This window comes from Fundulus heteroclitus, chromosome 17 (assembly GCF_011125445.2).
Source record: "Fundulus heteroclitus isolate FHET01 chromosome 17, MU-UCD_Fhet_4.1, whole genome shotgun sequence".
In the NCBI taxonomy this organism is placed as follows: domain Eukaryota; kingdom Metazoa; phylum Chordata; class Actinopteri; order Cyprinodontiformes; family Fundulidae; genus Fundulus; species Fundulus heteroclitus.
Window position 1 is genome coordinate 23678293 of NC_046377.1, and position 27791 is coordinate 23706083.

At 43.0% G+C, this 27791-nt stretch overlaps 1 protein-coding gene across 1 annotated transcript; it reads left to right on the forward strand.

Annotated features, from left to right (window-relative positions):
• Nucleotides 1-691: 691 nt before the first annotated feature.
• LOC105936711 (protein-methionine sulfoxide oxidase mical3a) lies at nt 692-27791 on the forward strand (the record flags this gene model as incomplete). The annotated part of the gene is given in 31 exon segments (XM_036149390.1): nt 692-793; nt 860-1015; nt 1089-1189; nt 2337-2594; nt 2683-2798; nt 2881-3007; nt 3083-3176; nt 8980-9127; nt 9215-9411; nt 9492-9592; nt 9659-9721; nt 9909-10067; nt 10234-10323; nt 11752-11838; nt 12333-12416; nt 13817-13976; nt 16525-16619; nt 16734-16794; nt 16943-17084; nt 20259-20464; nt 20547-20603; nt 21643-22071; nt 22143-22213; nt 22433-22510; nt 22643-22690; nt 22766-23005; nt 23077-23170; nt 26055-26105; nt 26186-26285; nt 26374-26447; nt 26525-27791. Coding segments are annotated over 31 exon segments (3974 nt in total), but the record flags the coding sequence as incomplete, so codon positions are not given.

Here is a 27791-nt window from a genome sequence, read left to right on the forward strand (position 1 = left end):
TATTATCAGTAATCTATTTTTAGTCTAATAGATTACTGCAACGGTGTTTTCACAGGTCTGCCTAAAAGTGGATCAGACAGCTGCAGCTGATCCAGAATGCTGTTGCCGCGTCCTCACTAAGACTAAGAATGTAGAGAACATCACCCCAGTTCTGAAGTCCTTCCATGGTTCCCTGTATCTCAGAGAATAGACTTTAAAATCCTTCTGTTAGTCTATGAATCCCTGAATTAGCACCTAAATCCATCACAGACTTGTTATCAGGGCATCAACCCTCCAGACCACTAAGGTCTTCTGGCTCCAGCCTGCTCTGCAGAACCAGAACCAGAACTAAACATGGAGAAGCAGCATTTAGTTCCTATGCTCCACTTATCTGCAACAAACTTCCAGAAAATTGTAAAGGTGCGGAAAGCCTGAGTTCCTTTAAATCAAGATTAAAAACACATTTGTTTAGGATTGCCTTCAACTGTTCTACTTAACTGAATCACCACTTCTTTGTTCTAATTTCCATCTACATTTTATTCCTACTTGCTTTTATTCTGTTTTAATTTGCTATATTCTAATCATGTAAAGCACTTTGCATTGTCCCTGTACTGAATTGTGCTATATAAATAAATTTGCCTTGCCTTGCCTTGCCTTGGCAATGATTCTATAATGAACCAAACTGATTTATCATCACTGTCCTCGTGTCCAGAGGAGGGCTGGAGGATGGAGGTGAGTCCGAAGTCCCATCCTGTCAGCCAGCTCCAGTTTGATGTCATCGTTGGAGCCGACGGACGCAGGAACACGTTGCCAGGTTTGAGAACATCGCCGTCCGCCGCTCTGCGTCAGCCGCTCACCTGAAAGCCGTCTCTGTGGTCAGGTTTCAGGCGTAAGGAGTTCAGGGGGAAGCTGGCCATCGCCATCACAGCCAACTTCAAGAACAGGAACACCTCAGCGGAGGCCAAGGTGGAGGAGATCAGCGGCGTGGCTTTCATCTTCAACCAGAGGTTCTTCCAGGAGCTGCGGCAGGAAACCGGTTCGTCTCGACTCGCCGCAGCTCTTACAGACACACCTGTGGGGGACGTTCTAACATAAAAACCTGGTTTCAGGGATCGACCTGGAGAATATTGTGTACTACAAGGACGACACACACTACTTTGTTATGACAGCAAAGAAACAGAGTCTGCTGGACAAAGGAGTCATTCTACAGGTGAGTAGAACACCTGTCCCATCACCTGTGCAACACAACAGGTGATAGTCATACCTGGACTCAAGGGACAACTAACAAGTCTCCCTTCTGAGTGGAAATCTGTAGGTAATAATTAGACCTGAACTCACTGCATGGGTAACAGAGATACCTGAACATACCCCATAGGTAACTCACCTGTGGCGCCTCGATGGGTAGCAGGTGGTGTATGATCCAACCTGAAGTCAGTGATGTCACCTGTGACGGTTACCTGAAGACATTTGTTAATGATCACACCTGAGGGTATTTAATTGGTGAAACACACCTGGATAAATGACCCGATCACGTACCCAGAGTCACTTTACTGTCATAATGACAAACCTGGACAGACAATGCAGGCGACAGATACACCTGGAACGACCCGAAATGTAAACGTCACTCACCTGCTCTCACTCTCTTGTTAGCGATCTATCCCTGAATCATCCCACAGGTAAAGTCACACCTTAATTAAACCTGCAGGTAACAGTGACGCGTTATCTGACTCGCCAGGTACCAATTACACACCTGGAGTCACTCTTTGGGTAACAGGCTCAGTTTGACTCACTCTGCTGATTAGAATCATACCTGGACGTCCTCTACAGGTGACAGTCACAGCTGCAAAACCGTATTAAGAACACCTCATCTTAATGTGGTGTACTAATTAATTACCTAAGAACAGTCTATAGGTCCAGGTCACATAGATGGACTCAGCATACACTACAAAAAGGGAACTAAAAGTAAGTAAAATTTTCTTGAAATCAGTGTATTCTTCCTTGATTTGAGCAGCTAAATAAGACTATTTGCCAATGGAATGAGTATTCTTAACCCTAAAATAAGATTATTAGCTATTCTGCACTTGAAATAAGGTGGTGGAGATGAATTGTTATTATTTTAAGTGCAAAAGTCTTATTCCATTGGCAAATAGTCTTATTTAGCTGCTCAAATTAAGGAAAAATACTCTAATTTCAAGAAAATTTTACTTATTTTTAGTTCCCTATTTGCAGTGTAGAGGTAAAAACCACACCTGTAGTCATTATACAGGTGATAGTCATGCATTAGGGTTCAACAATCACACCTGGAACCACACAGCAGGGGTTTGAGTTGAGAATCCAATCGGTCTGTCCTCCTTCAGGACTTTGCAGACACCGAGCAGCTCCTCTCTCGAGGGAATGTGGACCAGGACGCTTTGCAGGCATACGCACGCGAGGCCGCGGACTTCTCCACCAATCACCAGCTGCCGATCCTGGACTTCGCCATGAACCACTACGGTCAGCCGGACGTCGCCATGTTCGACTTTACCTGCATGTATGCGTCAGAGAACGCCGCCATGATCCGCCAACGCCGTGGACACCAGCTGCTGGTCACTCTGGTCGGAGACAGTCTGCTCGAGGTCAGACAGGTGTCTTTGTGACGTAACCAACGGCGACCAAGACGCGCAACCAGTCGGCCATATTTAGAGCTGATCTTTCTGTCTGCAGCCCTTTTGGCCGATGGGGACGGGCGTAGCTCGGGGGTTCCTGGCAGCTCTGGATTCAGCCTGGATGATAAGAAGCTGGGCTCAGGGTGCAGCGCCTCTGGATGTCCTGGCTGAGAGGTTAGAACACACCTGGACAGGACTTAGATTGTGTTTTTTTTTAAAAATAGTTTTACAGGACGTACCTGTGTTTATCGCTTAGGGAGAGTTTGTACCGTCTGCTCCCTCAGACGACTCCAGAGAACATGCAGAAGAGCATCAGTCTGTTCACAGTGGATCCAGTGACAAGATACCTGAACGTCGGTCCGCTGGCCGTCACACCTGCTCAGGTGAACACAGACTCAGATCATATTTCGTGTTTAAAACTTTTCACCTTTTCATGTTGATATCCTTCTGGTCTTCAGGTGAGACACCTGGTGAACACCGGCGAAGAGGCGGAGCCAAACACCAGTGAAAGTGAAATTATCCGGCTGCCTTCACCCAGTCTTTTAGGACAAGGTGACTTAGCAGTGAACAGGTTTTCTAACTCTAGATGTTCATGTCCATCCACCTGGTCACAGGTGCAACTCCCTCCTCTTTGTTCCCTCACCTGGAGATGTAATCTGACGTGTATCTCTGAAACATCAGAAACGGCATTTATCTGACGCCTAAAGCATCTCCTCTGGCTTCTTATGAGGCAGAGAAGCCGTGACATTTATAGTGCTCCACTCTGACATAGCTTAAAATAGTCGATTCAATTCAATTCAATTCAATTTTATTTATATAGCGCCAAATCATGAAACATGTCATCTCAAGGCACTTTACAAAGTCAAGTTCAATCAGATTATACAGATTGGGTCAGATTATACAGATTGGTCAAAAATGTCCTATATAAGGAAACCAGTTGATTGCATCAAAGTCCCGACAAGCAGCATTCACTCCTGGGGAACCGTAGAGCCATAGGGAGAGTCGTCTGCATTGTACACGGCTTTGCTGCAATCCCTCATACTGAGCAAGCATGAAGCGACAGTGGGAAGAAAAACCACCCATTAACGGGAAGGAAAAACCTCCGGCAGAACCGGGCTCAGTATGAACGGTCATCTGCCTCGACCGACTGGGGTTACAGAAGACAGAACAGAGACACAACAAGAGAAACAAAAAAGCACAGAAGCACACATTGATCTAGTAATCTGTTCTACATTAGATGGAAGTAGCGGGTGAGCCGTCTTCTCTGGATGATGTCACAGTTAACAGAACGCCAGACCAGGTGTACCTACTATGAAGAGAAAAGAGAGAGAACAGAAAGTTAAAGCAGAAATGACGACAGTCATTTCAATGTAATACAATGCAAAACTGGAGAACAGTAGACTGAAGAACAGTAGAAATCAGTAGAGTGAGAAAATTAGACCCTGATGTCCTCCAGCAGCCTAGGCCTATCACAGCACAACTATAGAGATAGCTCAGGGTATGAGCCACTCTAACTATAAGCTTTGTCAAAAAGGAAAGTTTTAACATTAGTCTTAAAAATAGATAGGGTGTCTGACTCACGGACCAAAACTGGGAGTTGGTTCCACAGGAGAGGAGCCTGATAGCTAAAGGATCTGCCTCCCATTCTACTTTTAGAGACTCTAGGAACCACCAGCAGACCTGCAGTCTGAGAGCGAAGTGCTCTGTTAGGAACATACGGGGTAATCAGAGCTCTGATATATGATGGAGCTTGATTATTAAGGGCTTTATACGTTAGAAGGAGAATTTTAAATTCTATTCTTGATTTAACAGGAAGCCAATGAAGGGAAGCTAAAACAGGAGAAATATGATCCCTCTTGTTGATTTTCATCAGAACTCTTGCCGCAGCATTTTGAATCAGCTGAAGACTTCGAACTGCATTTTGTGGACTTCCTGATAGTAAAGAATTACAATAGTCCAGCCTTGAAGTAACAAATGCATGGACTAGTTTTTCAGCATCACTCCTGGACAGAATGTTTCTAATTTTGGCGATATTCCGGAGGTGAAAAAAGGAAACTCTGGAAACCTGTTTAATATGAGATTTAAATGACATGTCTTGGTCGAAAACAACACCAAGATTTTTAACTTTATTACCAGAGGCCAAGTTAATGCCATCCAGATTAAGGGATTGATTAAGAACTTTATTTTTTGAAGACTCTGGCCCAAAGATTACAACTTCTGTCTTGTCAGAATTTAAATGCAGGAAATTTAAAGTCATCCAGCTTTTGATGTCATCAAGACATGACTGCAGTCGAAGTAACTGATTGGATTCATCAGGATTTATGGATAAATATAGCTGAGTGTCATCAGCATAACAGTGGAAATTAATCCCATGCTGTCTGATAATTTTGCCAATCGGAAGCATATATATAGTAAATAGAATTGGTCCAAGGACTGAACCCTGTGGTACTCCACAAGGTGACCCTAGAGTTTGAGGAAGATTTATTATTAACATGAACAAACTGGAATCTGTCCAACAGATAAGATTTAAACCAGCCTAATGCTTTTCCCCTTAATCCCTACAGTATGCTCAAGTCTTTGTAGGAGAATATTGTGATCAACTGTATCAAATGCAGCACTGAGATCTAACAGGACAAGTATAGACACAAGTCCATTATCTGAGGCCATGAGAATATCATTGGTGACCTTCACCAGAGCTGTTTCAGTGCTATGATGAGCTCTGAAGCCTGACTGAAACTCCTCAAGTAGGTCATTACTTTGTAAATGTTCACATAGTTGATTAGCAACTACTTTCTCAAGAATTTTAGATAAGAAAAGAAGATTAGATATAGGTCTGTAATTTACTAACTCATCTTGATCAAGAGATGGTTTCTTAAGTAAAGGTTTAATAACAGCTACTTTAAAAGCCTGTGGTACATATCCATTTACCAAGGATAGATTAATCATGTCTAAAATAGGACCACTGATCAGAGGGAATAGCTCCTTAAATAACTTGGTTGGGATTGGGTCTAACATACAGGTAGAAGGTTTAGATGAAGCTAAAATTTTAGATAGCTCAGAAAGCTCTACTGCTTTTAAACAGTTCAGACACTGCGCAGGTTCTAAGGATTCCTCCAATGCTGCCTCACTTACTGAGGATGAGGTAATCATGTTTGGGAGGATGCCAATTATTTTATTTTTAATGGAATCAATTTTATTTATGAAGAATCCCATAAAATCATTACTGCTAAGAGCTAAGGGAATGGATGGATCAACAGAGCTGTGGCTCTGGGTAAGTTTGGCAACTGTACTGAAGAGAAATCTAGGATTATTCTTATTCTCCTCAATTAATGATGAAAAATATGCTGCTCTAACTCTGCGAAGGGTCTTGTTATACAACAATAGACTGTTCTTCCAGATTAAGTAGGATTCCTCTTGGTGTGTAGAGTGCCATTTTCTCTCCAATTTCCTAACATTGTGCTTCAAGGAACGCAGCTCTGAATTAAACCAAGGAGCCAGCTTCCTGTGAATAATCACCTTCTTTTTCAAGGGAGCTACATTGTCTAATGCAGAACGCAATGACGAAGTCATACCGTTTACAAAGACATCTATTTGTGAATTGGAAGAAACAACATTGCTGCCATCTACAGGGCATTTCTGCAATACGGAGGATATTAAAAAGGGGACAGACTCTTTAAGTTTTGATACAGCATTATCCGATAAAGATCTACTATAATGGAACCCTCTTTTGGGGGTGGAGAACTCAGTTAGATTAAACTCAAATGTTATTAAAAAATGATCAGATAGGACAGGGTTGTGAGGAAATACTGTTAATTCTTCACAATCAATGCCATATGTCAGCACAAGGTCTAAAGTATGGAGCAAAGAGTGCGTCGGTTTATGCACATTTTGAGCAAAACCAATTGAATCTAGGATAGTTTTAAAGGCTACACTAAGGTTATCACATTCTGTGTCAACATGGATGTTAAAATCACCCACTATAATAGCCTTATCAGTATTTAACACCAAATCAGATAAGAAATCTGACAACTCATCCAAAAACTGAGTGTAAGGGCCTGGTGGACGATACAAAACAACAAACAGAAGAGGTTTTATTGCTTTGCAGTTTGGATGAGGGAAACTGAGGGTTAAATGTTCAAAAGAACTGTAGTTATTAATTGGCCTGGGACTAATTAATAAATCAGACTGAAAGATGGTTGCCACTCCTCCTCCTCTTCCCACAGATCTGGGAATGTGGAAATTTGAATAATTGGAGGGAGTTGACTCATTTATACTAACGTAGTCCTCTTGTAGCCAGGTTTCTGTGAGACAAAACAAATCAATCTGTTTATCAGAAATCAATTCGTTAACTAACAAAGTCTTTGGAGGGAGAGACCTTATATTTAATAGACCACATTTAATTGTTTTATTTTTAGGTTCAAGGTGAACCGTATTGATTTTTATTAGGTTTTTATGATTTGTTCCTTTTAGATAAGTTTTTGATCTGTTAAGTTTTGGCCGTGGGAAAGACACCGTCTCAATAGGATAATGGATGGGTAACAGTACAGAAGCTGCAGAGAGGTGTGTTAAACTACGGCTCTGCTTCCTGGTCTGGACCCTGGATTGTCAGCATTTAGGAGGACTAATAAATCCGGCCAGATTTCTAGAAAGAAGAGCTGCACCATCCAAAGTAGGATGGATGCCGTCTCTCCGGATCAGACCAGGTTTTCCCCAGAAAGTTCTCCAGTTATCAATGTAGCCCACGTCGTTTTCAGGACACCACCTAGACAACCAGCGGTTGAATGATGACATGCGGCTAAACATGTCATCACTGGTCGACTGTCTCAATAACTTGGGGACGCCATGTTCCTGGGTTGGTGTTGCCACTGGTTGGGTTTTTGGGGCCAAATTGGTCCTGGCTGCAACTAAACACTTAAGTCCGCTCATTCTACAATGACTCCAGCATCAAGGGACCAAGACTTAGGAAGACTTAGGACCTTATCCTGGGAGAAGCTCAGCTGCAAACACCAGGTCTTGTGTTCACAGAGATCCTCAGAGCCTCTCAGAGCTCTTATCTGAGCCTGAAACTCCTGCCCAGGAGTCTGAGCTGCTGAGTGATTCAGACGCTGCTGAGACTCTGAGGAAGAGACAGAAACGCTTATCTTACAGAGGAGGTGAGGTTGACCTCGTTGCTAGGTGAGACGCTGTCTTTCAAGAGCTGTGATTGGTTGATAGTAAAAGAAAAAAACACTCAAATGCGCTCCAGGTAAACAAGGGAGAGAAATTAACCGATGAGACTGGATTCAGAAATGTGTGTCATGATGATGAAACTCAGCTAAATTAATTGATTTTCACACGACATCAAAACTTTTTGAAATTACCTTATTTATATCATTACATCATTACTTAAAATTGCCTTTTTATTTTTACTTACCAGTAATTTTACTACCTTATCTATTTGATATAAATGCACCCTCACCTGTCAGCATTTTACAGGGATCGCCTGCTTGTATAAAGCGGTTGTATTTGGCCAAACAACCGACATAAAACGGAGAAGAAAAGGTGGTGAAAACCGAGCTGGACGGCAGCGCTGCCCAGTGCACAGCTCTGGGCAGAGAATAGAGCAGCGATGGAAAGTAAACTGGTCCCTGGATCTGGGCGCAAAACTGCAGTGTGATGCCGCTGATCAACACATCTTTTTCTCTGGTGCTTTTATGCACCAGCCTGGAAAGTGAGAAGCTCTCCGTGCAACAATTAAAGGGAGGAGATTGTAACACAGGCAAACTCCTAGATGGCCATTTAGTCTACTGAAATTATCATGTGCAATACAGACAATGCGTTCTCACCGCTTTTATAAATGTATTCTTTGTAAATTTCTTCACTTTTTATTCATGATGATTTCTGATTATTTATTTATTTATCTTCAGTAAAATGACGCCACCAGAGCCTTTTACCCATCGGGGTGCTGAAACAAATTAATTTCCCTCTATGGGGATGATAAAGTTGATCTTATCTACATATTAATAGGTGTCTGATTGTTAAAGAAGTTTATGCGCTCATTTCCTCCGGTTATTCAGGTGGTGGATCAGCCAATCAGTTCTCTCAATCTATGCTTGGGACACCAGGGGGCGCTAGCAAGTTGGTAGAACATTACCCTTCAATATAATTATTACATTATTCAGGATTACAACCGATAATACTGTCAGCTCTTTAAAATGGGGAAACAGATTTAAATGTAAAGCGAGGCCTGATTAGCATCACTACAGGGAGACGATGCTGGGAGGAGGTCCAGGAAACTCTTTCAGGATCAGATTAATCTCCTCTACTTTCTGAAAGCGTCCCGTTTTTAATCCGATGTTGTCTCCGGTCTCCTCAGACTCCTGCTCTCAGTCTAACCAGCTGCTGGCCTGGTGTCAGCAGCAGACTCGGGGCTACAGAGGGGTCGCTGTTTCTGACCTGACCACATCCTGGAAGAGCGGCCTCGCCCTGTGCGCTCTTATCCACCGCAGCCGGCCGGATCTGATGTAACAAGAATCACGTCTCAAAGCTTCTGTGTTTAAAATGCAGGGGACAGCTTGTGTTCTGACCCAAAAACTCCTGTCCCACCCCAGAGACTACGACTCTCTGGACGAGTCGACGGTGGAGGAAAACATCCGACTGGCGTTCGACGTGGCCGAGCGGGAGTTTGGGATCTCTCCTCTGATGACGGTGGAGGAAATGTCGTCTGTTGGGGAACCGGACTCTCTATCCATGGTGATGTACCTGAGTCAGCTCTACCAGCTGCACAAAGAACTGCGCCGTCCTGCTGGTGAGAATGCGCATTGCAACCAGATCTGTGGTCAGACGAGTCAAATAAAGCTCCGTTCATCACCTGCCGGTTTGTTTCAGGCTCCCTGAGTCAGAACGCTGATCTGAGAGCAGCTCTCATCACTCCAGCCTCCCTCCTCAGCAGACTGGCATCCAGCCCGTCCAGGAAGAGAAACCCAAAGGTACCAGTGGTTCCTCCTCCGCCCGTCTGCTGGATTTAAGGTGGTACTGATCCGGTATCTCTGCAGGAGCATGGCGGCGCTCTGGGCAAACGGAGAAGGACGAGTCAGGAGTGTGGAGAGCTTCAGGAGGTCAGAGCTTAATTCTTGAACAGAACATCATTAAAATGTTAGAACTAATTGTAAGTCTGGTTCTAAAGCTTGACTCTGACCGGTGAAGACCCAGATGGAGAACCAACGCCACGCTGAACTGACAGAAACAGGATTTGCTCCATTTAAAGCTCAGATCTTCTCTGTGTTCATGCTGTTTCTCCTCCAGTCATGCGACTTCAATGGGGACTTTGAGGATAACTTTGTGGGCGGGACCAGCCGGTCCCGCGTTCGTCTGATGGCCAATCAGCTGCAGGCGAAGCTGGACGAGAGCTCCTCCACATGCATGACCTCCTCTTCTTCTTCTGCTGCAGCCCTACGTCAGCAGGTGGGTCAGACGGGGGGTTTTAGGCGCCACCATGGACCAGGAAACAAAGTTCTCCTGCATTCACAGCCGACTGGGGCTGACGGTCAAATCGTTGCCGTTTAAAGTTTGCACCAGATTTCAAACAAACAGCATGTTTTCACATCCATGTCGACCTGATGTGAACCAGCAGGAGGACCCGTCCAGCCTCCCTTCCCCTTCAGAGTCTGCAGACCACCAGCCGGTCTCTCCTCCTGCGCAGACGTCACCATGGAGACCGGTAAAAGCCAGTAGAGACCAATAGAGACCAATAGAGACCAATAGAGACCCTCCACCCTTAGATCTCTGATTCAACTGAGAAGTTAGAGCTTTAAACACGAATCCCGTCATTCCCAGCTCTCCTTCTAAATAAAAATGCCTGATTCCATCAGAAGCAGATTTTTCTCTTCCCAACCACTATTTTTTTTGCAACTTTTCTGCCTCTGAACATCAGATTTCTGTTGTGTTTTGGTCCGATTATACTGACTTTGGACAGTAAATGTAAAATTTTGCTCCTTTTTTTTTTTTGCAGAATATCAGCTGACATCGTTATTATCTCACTTTCCAACTTTTACAAGTTTTTTTCCTAATTAAATCAGCACCGGGTCTAATTGTGGAAACTCTTCTCTGCTTCTGAGGAGATCTTCACGGCGATGTTTGTGTCGTTGGCACACCTACAGGTGGCGCTGTAGCGCAGCGATGGCCCATAGATATGAACCAAACTGTTTAGATCAGGGGTGTCAAACTCATTTTGGTTTAGGGGCCGCATTCAGCTTAATCTGATCTCAAGAGGGCCACACGAGTAAACTCATTGCAAGATTAAATAGAACTAATAAAAGTGGACTTGTTGTTGATTTTTATATTAAATTAATTTCACTTTTACACAAAATATTACGAATAACCTCAGCGTTTTTAAGAAAAGTATGTGCAATTTCAACAATACTTTTACTCAGTTAAACATTTACTTGTGCATTATGCATAAGAATTGATCACAGTGATTGTACAATGTTGAAAAACATTTATTCACAATTTCTAGAACTTAAAAACACTGTCCTGCATGACAAAATACATCAAACAGATAAAAATTAAGAAATTATGAAATGATTTAAATTTTTCCACACCTGAAGCTTAATCTGCTAATTAAAACACAGCGCCCCTCGTGGACAATATAGGAACTGCAGATTTTCATTTAAACAAAGTCTCTTCCTTTTATCTCCTCTTTCTTTCACCTTTTCTTTTTTTATTCTTGTTCTTCCTTTCCTTTCCTACTTTCCCATTGTAGTGTCCATATCATTTGAGATATTCCCCGCATGAATCATAATAAAACTATTCACATTCATAAATCAAGTGGAGAACTATGGCAAAAGCAGTACTGCTCCACTTGTTAAAGTCAAATCTGATGAGCTCTTTTTGGCATTAAGACAACAATTCTTATTGCCACATTGCCAGACAGGACACTGGAAAAAAAAAAAAAAAAATTTTTTTTTTAAATAATGATAATGCATTTCGCCACCGGGCCGGACTAAATTGTTTGTCGGGCCGGATCCGGCCCGTGGGCCGTCTGTTTGACACCCCTGGTTTAGATAATCAGTGAATCCGTCACCAGAACCGGTGAAGCCAGCCGGGTTTGGGCCGCACTGACGTCTCCACGTTGTCCTGTCTCTGCCAGAGAAAGCGAACCCTTCAGCAGGAGCAGATGAGTTTCCGCTTCAGAGAGAGGATCAAGTCTCACTGGGCGTCCAGCAGGGACGAGCAGGTACCGCTGAGGACGTGACCCCGTGTGACCCGCCGGGCCCTCGTCTGTCCCGCCCCGTCTTTTAGAGACAGCTGTTGTGTCTTGTGGCTGGTGCCGTCCTCACCAGCGGCTCGGAGCCGCATGTGATCGATACCGAGCAGAACCTCATGAATGGGTCCTATTGATGGGCCGGGATGAGCCTGCAGCTGGCTCCGACAGCTCCTGGTGTTTGCTGACTGAGCACTTTGTGCAGATGGACCCAGAAATCCCCAGAACAACATCACAATCAGGGTTTAAATTTATCTTTCTGCAGCTTCCAGCAAAACTGGCGACCGAAATTCAAAATGTGCCGCATTTGATCCTCAGAGGAGTCCGGAGCGGTTCCCTGGAGCTCAGTGAAGATGGCCGCCGCCTTAAAGCGTTGGAATCAGACAGAAACACTGGTTGTGATGTTGAAGACGGAGGACTTTAGATCCTAGCTGTGTCCTCATGTCCCCCTGTCTGTGTGTCCAAAGTGTCTTCAGATGTACACCGGGGGGGTGAGCGCGCTGGCTGAGCAGATAAGCAGCCGCATTCAGCGCCAGCAGCAGAGTAGCTCGGTAAGAAGGTTTCTTCATCTCCATGAAGGGAAGCGGCGGATGGACCAGAGAAATGTCAGATTTATCTGGTTTGACCCCAAAATAATAAAAGATCAGTTAAAGAAGTCACATCTAAGGAAAATGTTGAAGGAAGGAAGGAAGTAAGGGAGGGAGGGAGGGAGGGAGGGAGGAAGGAAGGAAGGAAGGAGGAAGGAAGGAAGGAGGGAAGGAAGGAAGGAAAGGAAGGAACAAAGGAAGGAAGGGAGGGATGGAGGGAGGAAACAAAGAAGGGAAGGAAGGAAGGAAGGGAGGGAGGGAGGAAATAAAAGAAAGGAGAAAGGAACCGAGTAGGAGGACTGGACCTGAAGAAGGAAGGTGGAGTGAGGAAGGAAGAGGAAGGAGGAACTCAATTGCATGGTGCCGAATGAGGAAGTAGATCTTCCGAGGAGGGGGGGGAGATAGGCTTAAAGAGAGAGATGAAGGAAGGAAGGAAGGAAGGAGGGAGGAATGAAGGAAGGAAGGGAGGAAGGAAGAAAGGGATGGAGGGAGGAAGGAATGAAGGAAGGAAGGAGGGAGGGAGGAAGGAAGGAAGGAAGGAAGGAAGCAAGGAAGGAAGGAAGGAAGGAGGGAGGTTGGAATGAAGGCGGGAGGGAGGAAAGAAGGAAGGAAGGAAGGAAGGAAGAAAGGGATGGAGGGAGGAAGGAAGGAAGGAAGGGAGCGAGGGAGGAAGAAAGGAAGGAACAAAAGAAGGAAGGACGGAAGGAAACAAAGAAAGAAAGGAAGGAAGAAGAAGGAACAAAGGAAGGAAGGGAGGTAGGAAGGAAACTAAGGAAAGGGAGGGAGGAAGAAGGAAGGAAGGAAGGAAGGAAGGAAGGAAGGGAGGGAGGAAGTAAGGTAGGGAGGAAGGAAACAAAGAAAGGAAGGAAGGCAGGGAGGAAGGAAGGGAGGGAGGGAGGAAACAAAGAAAGGAAAGGAGGGGGTAGGAAGGAAGGAAGTAAACAAAAGAAGGAAGGAAGGAAGGAAGGAAGGAGGACAGGGAGGAAACAGGAAGAAAGAAAGAAAGAAAGAAAGAAAGAAAGAAAGAAAGAAAGTATGAACGAACCTGCAGCCAGAGGTGGTTCCTAACAGGTGCACTCCACACCTTTCAGATTTTTACTGGGATAATGTTGGAAATCTTGAGTCATTTCCTTTCACTTCATAACATAAACAGAAGTTTGTAGAGGGAAGGCGTCGTAAGCATGAAAAGTTTAAACAGTGTGAATATTTTTCAATTCCACTGTAGGTTTTTTCTGCCTCCTTCTCGTTTCCTTCAGTTATTCCTAGTTTTCCTCGAGTCGTCCTCCGTCCTCTCGCTTCCTGTGTTTGTCTCCACCGTCCTCCCGTCCTCCCTGGGTCTGACCAGCGTGTCTCCGTCCCTGCAGGTCTCCGTGGGCAGCGACGTCTGTTTCTTCTGCAAGCAGAAGGTTTATGTGATGGAGCGTCTGAGCGCCGAGGGCCTGTTCTTCCACCGCAGCTGCTTCCGCTGCGATTCCTGCAGCGCGCCCCTCCGGCTGGTGTCCTACAGCTACCACCAGGACAGCGGTCAGTCCCTCCGCGTCCTCCGGGCCTCTGTCCAGAGGACGGAGTCCAGCTCAGGTCGCTTTGACTGTAGGCAGCGTTAAATATGGATCCTCCAGAAATCAACGTTGCCCGTCCAGAACCAGAAAGTGTTCCTCGGTCTGAGCAGGAGAGGCAGCGGCTGGTCACACATTTTTATTCTGTAAACTCAGTGGACTGGATTTCATAATAATGATAGAGACTCAACCTGACCTGGATAAGTGGAAGATGGATGTTTTTGATTTAGATGAAATGTTCCTTTAACCCCTCCAGAGATGAACATTCCTGGTTTATAGGGAACTTTCTCACTGTCCAGGCCATCTCCCCCTTTTCAGCTTCTAAACTCGGTAACTAGGAGTGCTGAACAATAATTTAGGGCTGGGCGATATGGATTAAAAATAAATCTCTGATTTTATCATACCAAATCCGATTAATCGATTTTTTTTCCTCCTTTTTGTTTCACAAAAAGAAATTAAAGAAATTATTGTAAAACCTTGCTTTTATGTCAAGCATTTCGTCAGGGAGTTGACCTGAATTCAAAGTGCAACTAAAAACAAGCTGTGAAACAAGATGGCAGCCGTGCCATTATAAACAATGACAATATAACAAAACATTTGCTGCTAGTGGTATTACACATTGAGCTAAGAACAGGCTTCACTGCACTTGTGAACTTCAAACTAAGTAAAAGAAAAAAGTAAATAAGTAAATGAAGTACCTCGTATTATGGTAAAAAAAAGTTTCCACTTAACAATATTTTGACAATAATTTTGCCTAAACATATATTCAGCATCACATGCTGTTCTCTTCATGGAAACCCAATGAGTGTATTGGCAAAATAAAATCCAGATTTTCCAAAAATGAAATCTTAAAGAATTGTAAATTCGAATTAATCGATTAAATCGATTTATCGCCCAGCCCTACAACTGACAGCCATTTCTGTTGTAAATTATTAATTTGTTCTCCTGTTTGTCAGTATTTATCCAACAAATCAGTTAAAGCGTCAGCAGCAGGTTGCAGCAGCAGATTAAGGCTAAACTCTGAAAGTCGGCTGCTTGTTTTTTTTTTTTTATCAGTCGATCTGAAACCTGGAAAATCCATTTCAAACAGAATCTGTAACTTTTTAATCTGAGCTATTTCTGCGTTTAAGAAGTGATGAAGCAGCAGCCAGCAGCTGTTTGAGGACCTGCGGGCACTCATGACATTTATATTTTTTATCAGCAGACTCATGACCGCTCTGCAGTTGTCATCCCAACATCAACAGCAGGATAGAGCTGCTTTATCTGCGCCGAGATGGTAAACGGAGTGCATGATGTAGCCCAACCCTCCTGCTCAGATTACGGAGCACTGCAACGTCTCTAACAATAGTTATGCTGATGATACACAATCTTATATTTTGAGTCCTCCACAGTGAATGTGTTTATAATATTTCTAAAGTGGAATTTGATCCCGATTAATGCAGATGAAACAGAAGTCATTGTTTTTGGTACCAAACATGTTAACGAGGTTAAAGTTCCGCATTTAGCCAGACGGACTTTACCATAAAAGTCAAAGATCATCTCATCGGCCCATTTCCATCTCGTCTTAGGTTTTTGATTGTTTTAAAATGCCGTTTAATTGTTGGGAACTGAGGCCACAGCCACCCACAAACACAGAAAACTGTGATTCTCTGTGTTCTGACGCCTTTCTATTACAACCAGTTTGAGGTTCTACAGCAGGGGTGTCAAACTCATTTCTATATGGGGCCACTTTGGCGTCATGAAGTCATTAAAAGGGCCGGTTGCACGTGTATAGATGATACTTTTCATTTCATAATTTCATTTCAGTTCACACAGAAGTATAAAAAATGCACAGTAACATAGAAATAGCAACCTTAGGCCCAGTTTATACAGTTTATCTGCAAGAAAGGTTGATATTGGGGTGAGTTACACTTACAGGAGGCACAGTTTTAGCCACTTTATACACTTTAAAAGGATATATACCTCTACTTTATCACATGATATGCCTCTTTTTTGGCTCTTGAGGGCCGGATAATTTATCTTGATGGGCCGGATTCGGCCCGCGGGCCTTGAGTTTGACACCTGTGTTCTACAGGATCAAAGCTTTCAGGCCAACGTTTGTTGGCCACGTTCCGGTCTCCAGTTTTCCATCATTAGACACTTTTTGCAGGTCCTGTCCTCTGCAGAGCTGGAGTCGTCCAGAATCCACCTGCACAGTGCGAGAGGCAGTCCAAATCAGCTTTCTGTCTTCCTGCTGCACGCTCTCCTGCCCGTCACTACAACAATCTGCCAGTGGTCACATGATGCGGTCATGTGACCAGCCTCCAGCCTCATCGCCGCACATCTGTGGAGCTTTTTATTTGCAAATCTTCGCTGACAGAGTTGTTATTGTGATCTGAAACCCTGGCAGCCAATCGGGGCGCAGAGGTCACATGGTCTGGGTTTGAAGCGGAGAAAGTTTGAACGCGGCTATAAAAACCACGTAGTTGGTTCCCGGCGCTGATGGTCTGATGTCCTCGGTGTCCTGTCTCTCTCAGGGAGGTTTCACTGTCTGCAGCATCCTGAATGCCAGCTGGGCGCTCCCACCCTGAGGAAGAGGCCGACTCCGCCTGCCTCGGCTGGAGCTTCAACGGTGAGGGAAAAGCCACAGGATGGTTCTGGTGCATCATTCAGCTGCTATGGTTACGCTCAATCAGCATTTAAAACTAAAATAAGTCAGCATCCTGCACCCTCTGTTGTTTTTCAGCCGTCCCTGTCTTCAGCTCCATCCCTCTCTGACTCTCTGGCCGAGCGGCGCCGGTCCTCAGGTGAGCCCACCTCACCTGTCCCGTCAGTGTTCATATCCGTGTCACCCTGAGGCCGCTCCCTTAAAAGAGCGAATCAATGTGGGCTTTAGTGTGTGTGTGTTTGTGTGTGTGTCTGTGCGTGTGCGTGGCTGCGTTGGTGTGTCTGCAGCTGCGTCTGTGATGGCGGCGACGCCCGAGAGGATCGAGCTGGAAAACCGCAGGAAGCACGAGCTGCAGGAGGAACCTGAGGAGGTCTCAGAGGAGGTGCTGAACCGATTCAACCTGAGCGAGGAGGCGGCCGTGCATGTCAGGTGAGGTGAGGGCTGGAAGCTGTACGGAAGGCCAACAAGGCCAAAAATCTGCTTTCTAAATGCACTTTAACCCACAAAGCTGGACAAGGAGAAAGGACACAGAATGTAAAGTATACAACTTTAAAACTATAAATCAGATTTAAATTTTTATAAATCAGAATCAAGATTTTCAGTTTTACGTTAACTGAAAATATGGGAGGCCATCAAAGCCAGAAGGATAAAAAAAATGAACTACTCACTGACAATTTGAAACTTGTTCATAAATTGTAAAATGAAAACATTTGAAACCTTTAGCGCAAAACTATTGGGGAAAAAAATTACTTTTTTGACATTCAGCAAAATTAATAAAACAAAAATAAAACAAAAGGGTGTTAAAACAAAGGGATGCATGTTTTATGTTAACTTTCTCTTTTCAAGCATCTATGATGAAATTAAAATTGTTAGTTTCTCTTTATCAAATCAACTCAGTTTCCATAAAACAGGAAATGGTTGCAAATCGATGTGTGAAAATCAACATAAGTATTTTAAAGCTGAACAGTTTTTGAAATTAAGGGCTTTAAATATGTGTTCCTAGACTGTAGGATTGGATCTCAATGAAAACTGTTTTATTATAAAAAGGACTTAAAGTCCTGCTTTTTCTAATTAAAATATTCAGCTAAAAAGTCAAAATTAAGGAAATATTATAATAAACTTTTAAATTTGTTGAAGTAAATATCAGATTCTACATATTTCTTCAAGAATTTAAAATATTTTATTACTTAAATAAAACAAAACAAATTAGTTATGCAGTTTAAAGGTGATTATTATTATCTGATTTGATCCCAGTTCAGCTAAAACTGGAACCATGTGATCAACTAATGATGTCAAAACTCTCAGAGATAAAAATACATATTTAATTAATAGGCTCTTAAACTTATTTCAGTAAAAAAGGTACAAATGAAAGGATTGTGTGAATTTTTATTTAAACTGAGTTATTTCAAATCCATCAATTCAGTTACAGTAAAATATAACATTGTTAAATGTGTTTATTAGATATTTTAACCTATTAAAGTTTTTATGAATAAATTGCAGCTTCTTTTTGACTGACTAAAGAAAATATGGTGAAAAGTAATAGGCCGTGGGCCAGAATCTGTAGGACGCTTCCTTAAGAAGTTTCGTATGAACTGTCAGGGGGCAACTTTCTTCCACCAGGATAAGTTGCTACACATAGCAGTGATCTCAAAACACCAATGTTCCCACGTTTTCGCTTGCACATTAATAAGTTATAGCCGATAAAAAATCTAAACTGTGGCGCTCCGGTCCAAGAGGTCACGTGATTCGATTTTTGCTGCTCAGCCAATCAGATCGCTGTATTGTCAGCTGTGCGCGTTCATCAGTTCATCATGGCTGCGCTCGTAAGATGTTTGTATGCATTTGTTTCCAGATGAAGAAAGCCCAATAATAGCATTTTCTGGCGCCAGCTGGCAGAGATCTTGATGGCAAGAAAAAAATAAATAGCCCAGACCATCTGTCCATCCATCCATCCATCCATCCATTTTCTAACAGGCTTATCCCCGCTGGGTTTGCGAGGTGCTGGTGCCGAGCTCCAGCTGTCAATGGGTGAGACGCGTTGTATAAACTCGTTGTGCCAAACGAGTTATCCCCTTCGGAATTTGTAGAATTTTGTATTGTATTTTTGAAATCAATAAAAGTTTTAACCTCCAGCTTTGTGAAGTCTAAATATTTTAAACATCACATTCTAGTAAAATGAAATTTATTTTTTTTAAACTCCTAATACGTTGTTCTATTTTTAAAAGAGACATATCTCGTTTTCTTAATACGGTTAATATCTCGATAAGGTTCTTGGTTGAATTAAAATCTTATTAAATCTGATAATTTTGGCTGTGCCTTTATTCAGTGTTCATTTGATCACACGTGAAATCCGCTTTATATAATCTATTCATGCGGGTTTAGCTACCAAAAAGAAAAAAAGAGAACCAGCAGACAGCTGTGATGGACTTAGGAAGGTGGATTTTGGTTTCAGCAGACAGACATTCGACAATCTAATAACATAAAGCTAATATTTTCGTGACACATCTGGAAATGACCGTTTTCTTTCTCATAACGTATTATACTGGATGGATGGATGAACGATAATGTAACGACACCATTGCTATATTTCGTTAAGAAAAGTAAAACATCCTCATTTCCACGCCTAATAGGTTGGAAATGAGGCGGAGTTGACTAGATTCATTCTTCCAGCTGAATGCGCTCTTGGCGCAGGGAATACAAATTCTGGCGGGGATAAGTCGTTTGGCACAACGACACCTGTGCTATCCTAGCGCAGCAGGTCTTGGTGATATCACAGTAAATTGGGCAAAAGTCTGGACTATTTCTGCCCTGCGATGGACTGGTGACCTGTCCAGTTTATACAACGCCTCTCGCCCATTGACAGCTGGAGATAGGGACCGGCACCTCGCGAACGCAGGGATAAGCGTGTTAGAAAATGAATGGATGGATGGATGGATGAATGGATGGATGGATGGATGAATGGATGGATGGTCTGGGCTATTTATTTTTTTCTTGCCATCAAGATCTCTGCCAGGTGGCGCCACAAAATGCTATTATTGGGCTTTCTTCGTCTGGAAACAGACACAACAGAAACAACCATCTTACGGGCGCAGCCATGATGACGTGGTAAACTCGCTCAGCTGACAATACAGCGATCGGATTGGCTGAGCAGCAAAAATCGAATCACGTGACTTATTGGACTGGAGCGCCACAGTTTAGATTTTTTATCAGCTATAACTTCTTAATGTGCAAGTGAAAACGTGGGAACATTGGTGTTTTGAGATCACTGCTATGTGTAGCAACTTATCCCGGTGCAAGAAAGTTGCCCCCTGACAGTTCATACGAAAAGTCACCGTACAGATTCTGGCCCACGGCCTATAAAGTATGATTATTAAAGTAAATCTCTGATGAATTCCTGAACTCAAAACTGTTGAAATGATAGTTACATTATGTGAAGTCCTTTTGTTGATACTTTTACGTGTTAGGCATGAAATAAAAGTGATTTGTTCCTAAACCTAATATGTATTATTGATGTAAAACCTTAATTAAGGCTTTAATCAGAGATCCTCCACATGTTGGCCTGCACATCTGGAATAAAGGATCTTTGTCCTTTTTTAATTCCAGCAGCAGAGACCTCCTCCCTCCTGCCGGTGTGTTTCCTGCTGTCAGTTCAGAGGAAGAGGAGGGTGAAGAAGGTCCACGCTGTGACAGCTCACAGGAGGCGACAGCTTCATGGAGGCAAACTGTGCTCCCTGTGAGAGGTGAGGAAGAGGAGGAGGAGGAGGAGGAGAGAGAGGAAGGCAGCGCTGACGAAGACAAGTCCAGCGATGGTAAGTACAAGTCTGTGTGTGAGTGTGTGTGTGTGTGTGTGTGGTCACATGTGATGTGTTTTGTGTCGCCCCCTGCTGGTAGAGGGGGAGTACAGCCCGTGGGAGACGGAGCGTCGCTCGGGCCTCTGGCTCCTGTCAGGTAGAGTCCGGAGCAACAAATTTACAGAAATAAAAAAAAACATTTTAAAACAGGAAGTATCCTCCATGCCTCATACCACTTTATAATCTAGCATCTAAAACCTCTAATTGTTTCCATTTGAACATTTTAACATATTTGTAGCCAAGTTAGCTTTTTTACCTGTACAGTGGTTGTAGTGCTGTGGGCTGTTTTGATTTGCTTACTTAATGGACTCATAAGTAAAGTAGGAATCAGAAAGACTGACATAATCACCAAATTATAATATAATTACATTTAAATAGTAAATGGCTGGTAAAGCTCAAGTCTGACAACCCCAAAAAACGCTTTACACCACCGTCAGTCATTCACACCCTGACGGTGGTGAGCTATGCTAGTAGCCACAGCTGCCCGACCCCTGACCACCGTCAGCAGGCAATGCAGGTGAAGTGCCTCGCCCAAGGACACAACAGCTGAGATGGTCAGAGCGATAGATAGATAGATAGATAGATAGATAGATAGATAGATAGAATTGGTAAATAATGTTTGTGTGTTGAATTTAGAATTTTGCTGGATTGTCTGAAATAAACAAAGAAGTTCGGTATTAATATAAATAGTACATTTCAGGTACAAACACAATGAAAAAGAGGAAATTGAGAAAATATATTTTAAAAGTGATAAGAAGTGTCCTGTATTCTTGCTTGTGTGTTACTTTATAGGCATTTTAAGTAGCTACAAATGTTTTTAGTTTTAATCACATCTTTTTCTTTTGTTTATAATAATAATAATAATAATAATAATAATAATAATAATAATAATAATAATAATAATAATAACCCAACTCTAATATATTTATTTCCAGATTTATGTATATTTAATCCTTCTGTCGTGTCCTGTTTTCATTCACGCTTTTGTCTGTTTTTAGTTGTATTTATTTCTTAATCCTCCGGCCCGCCAGGATCTTTGTTGTTTTCTGTAATCTTGTGATGTTTTGTTCTTTTTTTATTTTTATTAGATGATTTTTTGACCTTTGGTTTTTGCTTCTGCCCTGCATCCCCCTCAGAGGAGGAGTCTACTCCTCACACCTGTGACACACCTGTGCAGCACGGCTCCGCCTCCTCTCCATCTCCTTCTATAACTCCGCCCAATGCACCGACACCTGACGCTGCCAAAGCTCCTCTCTCACCTGTCATCGTCATGGACACGGCAGCGCAGAAGCGACCTACAGCGGGGGGGCGGGGCTCGTTTGATGACATCACACCTGAACTGCCACAGAAGAAGCCCCTCCTCAAGGAGGAGCATGAGGAGGTGGAGTCAGAAGAGAAGGTCAGAGAGGCTCCTCCCCCTGGGCAGGTGGAGTTCAGTGGAGGCGGAGCCAGAAGCCTTTGGAAGGCGGCGCTCCCTGGGAGTGAAAAGGAACAGAAACGGAGGGGCAGGACTTTGCCTGCAGAGAAACCCAGGAGGTTACCAGCCAATCAGAGGAGAGTTACAGGTGATGACGCATCAACAAACAGAGTGATGTCACAGTGATGATGTAATAACATTACTTCCTGTGTCCCAAAGTGGCGGGAGAGGAAGTGGATCTGGACTCGTCGACTCTGCTACAGAGATGTTCGCTGAAACCCAGAAACAATGTGAGAGACCACCTGACACAAACCAGCCAATCAGAGTGAAGACATTAAAAATCATCACGCAGTAGGAACAGGAAGTGGTTGGAGTCGTCTATCTCCTCCACCTCCATTAGTTAATGTGCTAATAATAGCAGGGGGACCAGTCTAACACCTGGATTCACACAGCCTGACAACGATGTAGATGGATCTGACTAATACCTGGAATTGTCCTGATCTCTGCAGCTGCAGCTGGAGCTGTTTGGCCTCGTGTCTGAACTCCAGAAAGTTTCTATGGAAGAGGAGGAAGAGGAGAACCAGCAGGTACGCTGAGCCAGCTGTGGTGCATCTGGCCACAGATGTCATCCTCAGCAGCAAACCTTCATCAGTCTCAGAGGTTTAGTTCATGTTGATGGTTTTCTGACCTCCTGATGTCCACTTCCTGTCTCTCCGCAGGCATACGTTCCTCACGCTCTGGCATTCAGGCGATCATACGCAGTCAAGGTACAGACACTTCTGCCCCTCCCAGGTTTTGCAAATCCAGGAATTCAGGTCCTGCTATGTTTGAACTGTTTTCAGAGAAAACCCTTGAGGGACAGAGTCCAGGACTCTGATGGACAGTCCTCGTGTCCCACAGAGGTGGTGGGCGTTCTAGCGCAGCCCAAGGAACCGTCCAGTCTGAGCGTGAGGGAGACCATGTTCCACAAGGAGCCAGAGGATGAAGACGAAGACCTGGACGCCAAAATCACTCGCCGTGTCCAGAGAGCTGCCAGGAGACAGGCAAAAAAAGACCAGCTGAAGAGGCTGCACAAGGCTCAGGTGGGTGTACCTGAGTACAGGGTTGGTCCGGATCCAGACCGGAGGAGTCCGTCACAGTCTGTCTGTTTCAGATGATCCAGCGGCAGCTGCAGCAGGTGGAGGTGAAGCAGAGACAGCTGGAGGAGAGAGGAGTGATGGTGGAGAAAGCTCTGAGAGGAGAAGCAGGTACGAGCCACCACTGATATGTTTAATGCGGAGGTAGAACGCCACCTGAACACGTCCGTGTCGTACAAAATCCACAATAAACCCAACCAGAACCCACCCGCCTAAAGGCCCATTCATACCCTACGTTTGGCCTACACGTCTGTATTTCTGTCCGTACGTTCTATCCGTTGACTCCTTCATACCTCCGTCCGTTGAGGTGCGCAGTAACCAATATGTCCTCTAGGTGGCAGTGCTGGGCGCCAACAATTCGTCATTGATCAAACACGGCGACGGTCCAATACGTGATTTTGTTGTATTTGCTCCGTAAGTAAACTTTTTGTTTGTCCCTGTGCCCCGGACACGACACATCATATATGTGGGTAGTTGCGGACGAGCTCCGCAAGTCGTTCCTCCAATCCCGCCATTGTTTAAAGCCCAGAATTATAACCTTCTTTGTGATTTTGTTGACATTTTGTTCTACAAACTCAATAGCGCCCCCACCGTTTCCGGTACTATTGCTCCGTATTGATCCGTTTCGTCCGTAATCGTAAGCTCCCAATTTTCGTGTCAAAATACGGACGAAATCGACGGTTAGAACGTATGAAACACTCCACCAGATCCGTCTTTTACGTGAGGTATGAATGGGCCTTTAATCGAATCACCTGGAGCCAAAGGTTTCTACCTGAACTTACGTCAGGAAACATTTAAACTTGTCAGTTTCTCCCTGAATTAATCATAGTTTTACTATAAATTCCCAGATGTACCGGAACACACCTGATGCTAAATAAAAAATCCAAGCACCATGTTGAAAATCAATGAAAATGACTGGAGAGAAGCGAGCTCGGACTTTGTAGTTAATTTTCAGAAGACTGTAGGCTCGGATTTGAGAGAAGGGTCTAACTGCAGGCACAGCAATCATTCTCACTTTTACTTGTCCTATCTCAAGTACATTCTGGAGAGACATCAAAGAATGGTTACATTGAAAATGACAAATATTCCAGTTTTCAGTCAACCATATTGTGTGCTATGTTGATGGTCAAGATAATCAAACGCCTGATGTAGTAAATATTGTTTTCTTGCTAGTATTTTGATCCCTAAAATAAGATAATTAGATATTCTGCCCTCTAAATAAGATGATGGACATGAGTTGTTCCTATTTTGAATGCAAAAATCTTATTCCATTGGCAAATCATCTTATTTACCTGCTCAAATCAAGGACAAATACACTCATTTCAAGAAAATGTGACTTATTTTTACTTTAAACTTTAAATTTCTCAGTTTCTCCATGAATCAATCATAGTTTTACTATAAATTCACAGATGTACCGGAACACACCTGATGCTAAATAAAAAAAATCCAGCCTAAACCCACCTGGAGCCATCAGCTCCAAGTTAATGCCCACCCTGACCCCACCTGTTCCTACCTGAGTTTCCCTGTCGTCAGCTCAGCTCACTGGTTACATACACTGCTGTACACTCAAAAACAAAATATGCACATTTCCATCTACTTAAGCATAGTTACATTAACACAATTGTTTCATGTTAGCGGGGTAGGACATGAAACAATTGCGTTAAAGTAACTAAATATGCCTAAGTAGTTGCAAATGTTGCATGAAATCTTTAAGTGGAAAGATTCTCCCCCTTGTTTTGATATTTTCTTTAATAATTTCAAATTGTATCACTCCTCGCTGAAGCTTGTTAAATCTGCATCTGCAAAATAAATAAATAAGAAATATCCTCAAACATGTCTAAATATCCTATACTTTAGTTACTTGCTCCAATCCCTTTTAAGCTCCTTATTGTTCTTGTCACTGTAATCTAGGGTGATCATTTCCATAACACCAAAAAGGAGGACATAATGCAGCATATTAATAAATCAAAGTACAACTTTGATTGGTTTAAATGTGATATTTGTGCAGCAGAATCGGTAAAAATAATGAAAGTGAGTACGAAGCTCCTTTCCTTCCCCTGATAGAGTTCTTACTGTTGACCCCATGAAAAGTCAAGGAACAGGAGCTAGGAGCTGTAATTAAGGGCATCCGGATGGAGCCTTCATCTTAAAAAAACAAGAACAGCAAGAAGTGCCTTGAATAGCAATTCTTCTTGTGGTTTCTCATGACGTCTGCTGCTTATGTTTTAATACGATAAACTGCAAAAACGGAATTAAAAATAAGTCTAATTTTCTTTAAATGAGTGTATTTGTCCTGGATTTGAGCAGGTAAATAAGATGATCTGCCAATGGAATGAGTATTTTGACCCCTAAAATAAGATAATTAGATATTCTGCCCTCTAAATAAGATGATGGACAGAAGTTGTTCCTATTTTAAATGCAAAAATCCCACTCCATTGGCAAATCATCCTATTTACGTGCTCAAATCCAGGACAAATACACTCATTTCAAGAAAATTTGACTTATTTTTAGTGTTGTTTTTTGCAGTGTACTATGATTGGCTAAAACCAACATTTTGTAGGCGGGCACTAGATGTTGCTTCGCCCAATCAGCTTGTAGAGTTCTGCTCCTTTTCCTAAATGGATTCATTGGGTGCAGAACATAGAGTACTACACATTATCAATCTGGCTTGCCAGGTTACCAGAACATCTGTTTATCACTTAATCAACCGGTGACAAAAGCTGAATTCACCTGACTTCATGTTTTTCTTCTTGAATTAATCTGAAATTACCCAAATTAGTCTAAATGCACTTATATCCTACTTGAATTCACCAGAATTGATCTAAACTCACTTGTTTCCTACCTGAACTCACCTGAATCAGTCTAAATGAACTTTTTCCCTACCAGAACTAAATTTAATTGGTCTAAATGTAACAGTTTCTTACCTGTACTCACCTGAATGGATTGAAATTGCTATGCTTCCTACCTGAAGTCTCCCTGTTTCTGCTTCTGACAGACTACTGGGAGGATTCCAGCCACGGTCCAGACATGGAGCTTCACCTAGGAGGTCGGTTTCCTGTCCTGTTTTAATTGTGTTGTGATGATGAGATGAACTTCCTGGTGCTGAAACGCGCGCTGTAACTGCAGGACTGGGTAAACTGGATAACCTGGCTCTGATGCAGCAGTGGTTCCAGCTGGTCCAGCAGAAGAACTCTCTGGTTCGATACGAATCTGAACTTATGATATTGTGAGTATCTCCGACTGTTTGGAGGTTCTCCTGCAGCAGGTTAAGGTCCCTCAGAACCCGGTGGGTCTGAACGTTGTTCTGCTTTCAGCGCCCGCGAGCTGCAGCTGGAGGACAGACAGAGTCAGCTGCAGCAGGAGCTCAGAGAGAGGATGGCTGTGGATGGTGAGGAGACCCAAACAGAAGTTCTGATGTGACGCCTGTGTGAGTTAACGGTCTGTGGGTAAAAACGAATGTTTCAGATCACCTGAAGGATGAGGAGCAGCTCGCTGAGGAGCGCCTGATCTTGGAGGAGATGCTGGAGGTGGTGGAACAGAGGGATGCTCTGGTGTCTCTGCTGGAGGAGCAGCGGCTGCTGGAGAAGCAGGAAGACCAGGACCTGGAGCAGGTCTTGATGGCTGGAGGACTAGGACTCAGCTGGACCTGAAGAAACTCCTGTCAGCTGGTATTAGAAGACTCAGCTGATGCAGAACCTGAATCCAAATGAGATTTAATAGAATGCAGAGCAGGACCTGACAGAGCTGCTGGACATGGAAGTTTCTGGTGGAAAAGGTCCTCCTGCAGCATTTAAGTGGTTCTGGTTCTGAAAGTGGAAACTTTGATGGCTGCGGCGCTGAGATGTTCAAACTTCAGTAAAGTTCTCCTGGATCCTAACAGGACCTCATTGACAATTCATGGCAGAACATCCTGCAGAAAATGTTGACTCAGATTAGAAAGGTTCTGATTCGGTTCTGATTCGGTTCTGTTTGGGTTCAGTCGGGAACGCTCTGCTTTTCTCTTTGCTTCTGTTAAACGGCCAATCAGAACGCAGCTGGCTTTGCCTTCAACGCCTCCATGTTTACTGAACCTTCATGTTCTGGTCTGGGTTTCCTGAAGCTCTGGATTTACCTTCATGGACAATAACTCCAGGAAGTCACTGGACTGGAAAAATAACGGATTACTGTGAAAATAAAATACTTCAAATGTTCATTTTAAAATATAAATATCCACATACGTCTAATTAAATAATATTAAATCAATGACATTAAACTTTAAATTCAAAATCATTATGAAAATACAACTTAGCAATAAGTTCTGATTATTGTAAAAAAATTGATTCTAAAATAAATTATGAATTTACAATAAAAAAGATTTATTCATGAGTTATATTTTAGTTCAATTGTGTAGCAAAAATGTGAAGTTTTAAAAAAGACAAACAGAATAATCCTTGACTTTTGTCAAATAAAAATAAAATGACAGTGAAAGTATAATCATAAAATGAAATGTCAAACAATTTGCATAAATGTGTGCATAAATCATTGAAATATGTATTTATATATGTATGAAGCCAATTTGAACCATTGGCAGAGTAGCCTGTAAGTACTGAAAAGTTAAAATGTGAATTAAAAATAAAGCTAAAGATGTTAACTAATGTGATTAATAACTTACTTTGTTAAATTATTAAATTAGGAAAATATTATGAAAATCTAAATTATTTTAACAAATGGCTGAATAAACCCTAATTATTGG